Raw genomic sequence first — 453 nt, forward strand, 5'->3', positions numbered from 1 at the left:
CCACCCCCACCTCCCCCCGCCCCCCACCCCGGGGGAAGCCCCCACTCCGTGGGAGCTGCCAGGCAGGACCGTACTTGATGAAGAAGACGCGCCCGTCCCCGCAGACGCCGTAGGTCCACCTGCCCGGCAGGCCCAGCCAGGCGGTGTCCTCCGCCATGGGCGCAGCGGTGGGGGGCTTGGGCGCAGAGCAGCCCTGCGCCGCCAGGAGGGACGGCACCCACCTCGGCGTGCCAAAGGACGCCTGGTCCCCCCCAGGAGCAAACACTTGCTCAGCTCAGACCTTCCACCCAGGCTCTGTTGGCTGCAAATAACCAAGGAGGGAGGGAAAAAAAAAAAAAAAATCCCAACCAAACCCATTAACTTAACCCTCTCGGAGCCGGGCTGCCACCCCGCCTGCGAGACGGGGTTCAGAGGGCACCCTCCCAGCACCACGGCAAGGCTCTCCAAATGACT

General features: G+C 66.4%; 1 protein-coding gene across 1 annotated transcript in view; it reads right to left on the reverse strand.

Annotated features, from left to right (window-relative positions):
* PLEKHA6 (pleckstrin homology domain containing A6) overlaps nt 1-157 on the reverse strand; it is a 54,995-nt gene extending 54,838 nt beyond the window's left edge. Inside the window, exon 1 of the mRNA XM_035893747.1 lies at nt 75-157. Within this exon, the coding sequence (XP_035749640.1) occupies nt 75-157 (83 nt within the window). The remainder of the gene's footprint in view (nt 1-74) is intronic.
* Nucleotides 158-453: the final 296 nt, after the last annotated feature.

Source organism: Egretta garzetta, unplaced genomic scaffold, assembly GCF_000687185.1.
Source record: "Egretta garzetta isolate BGI_Z169 unplaced genomic scaffold, ASM68718v1 scaffold105, whole genome shotgun sequence".
Classification (NCBI taxonomy): Eukaryota; Metazoa; Chordata; class Aves; order Pelecaniformes; family Ardeidae; genus Egretta; species Egretta garzetta.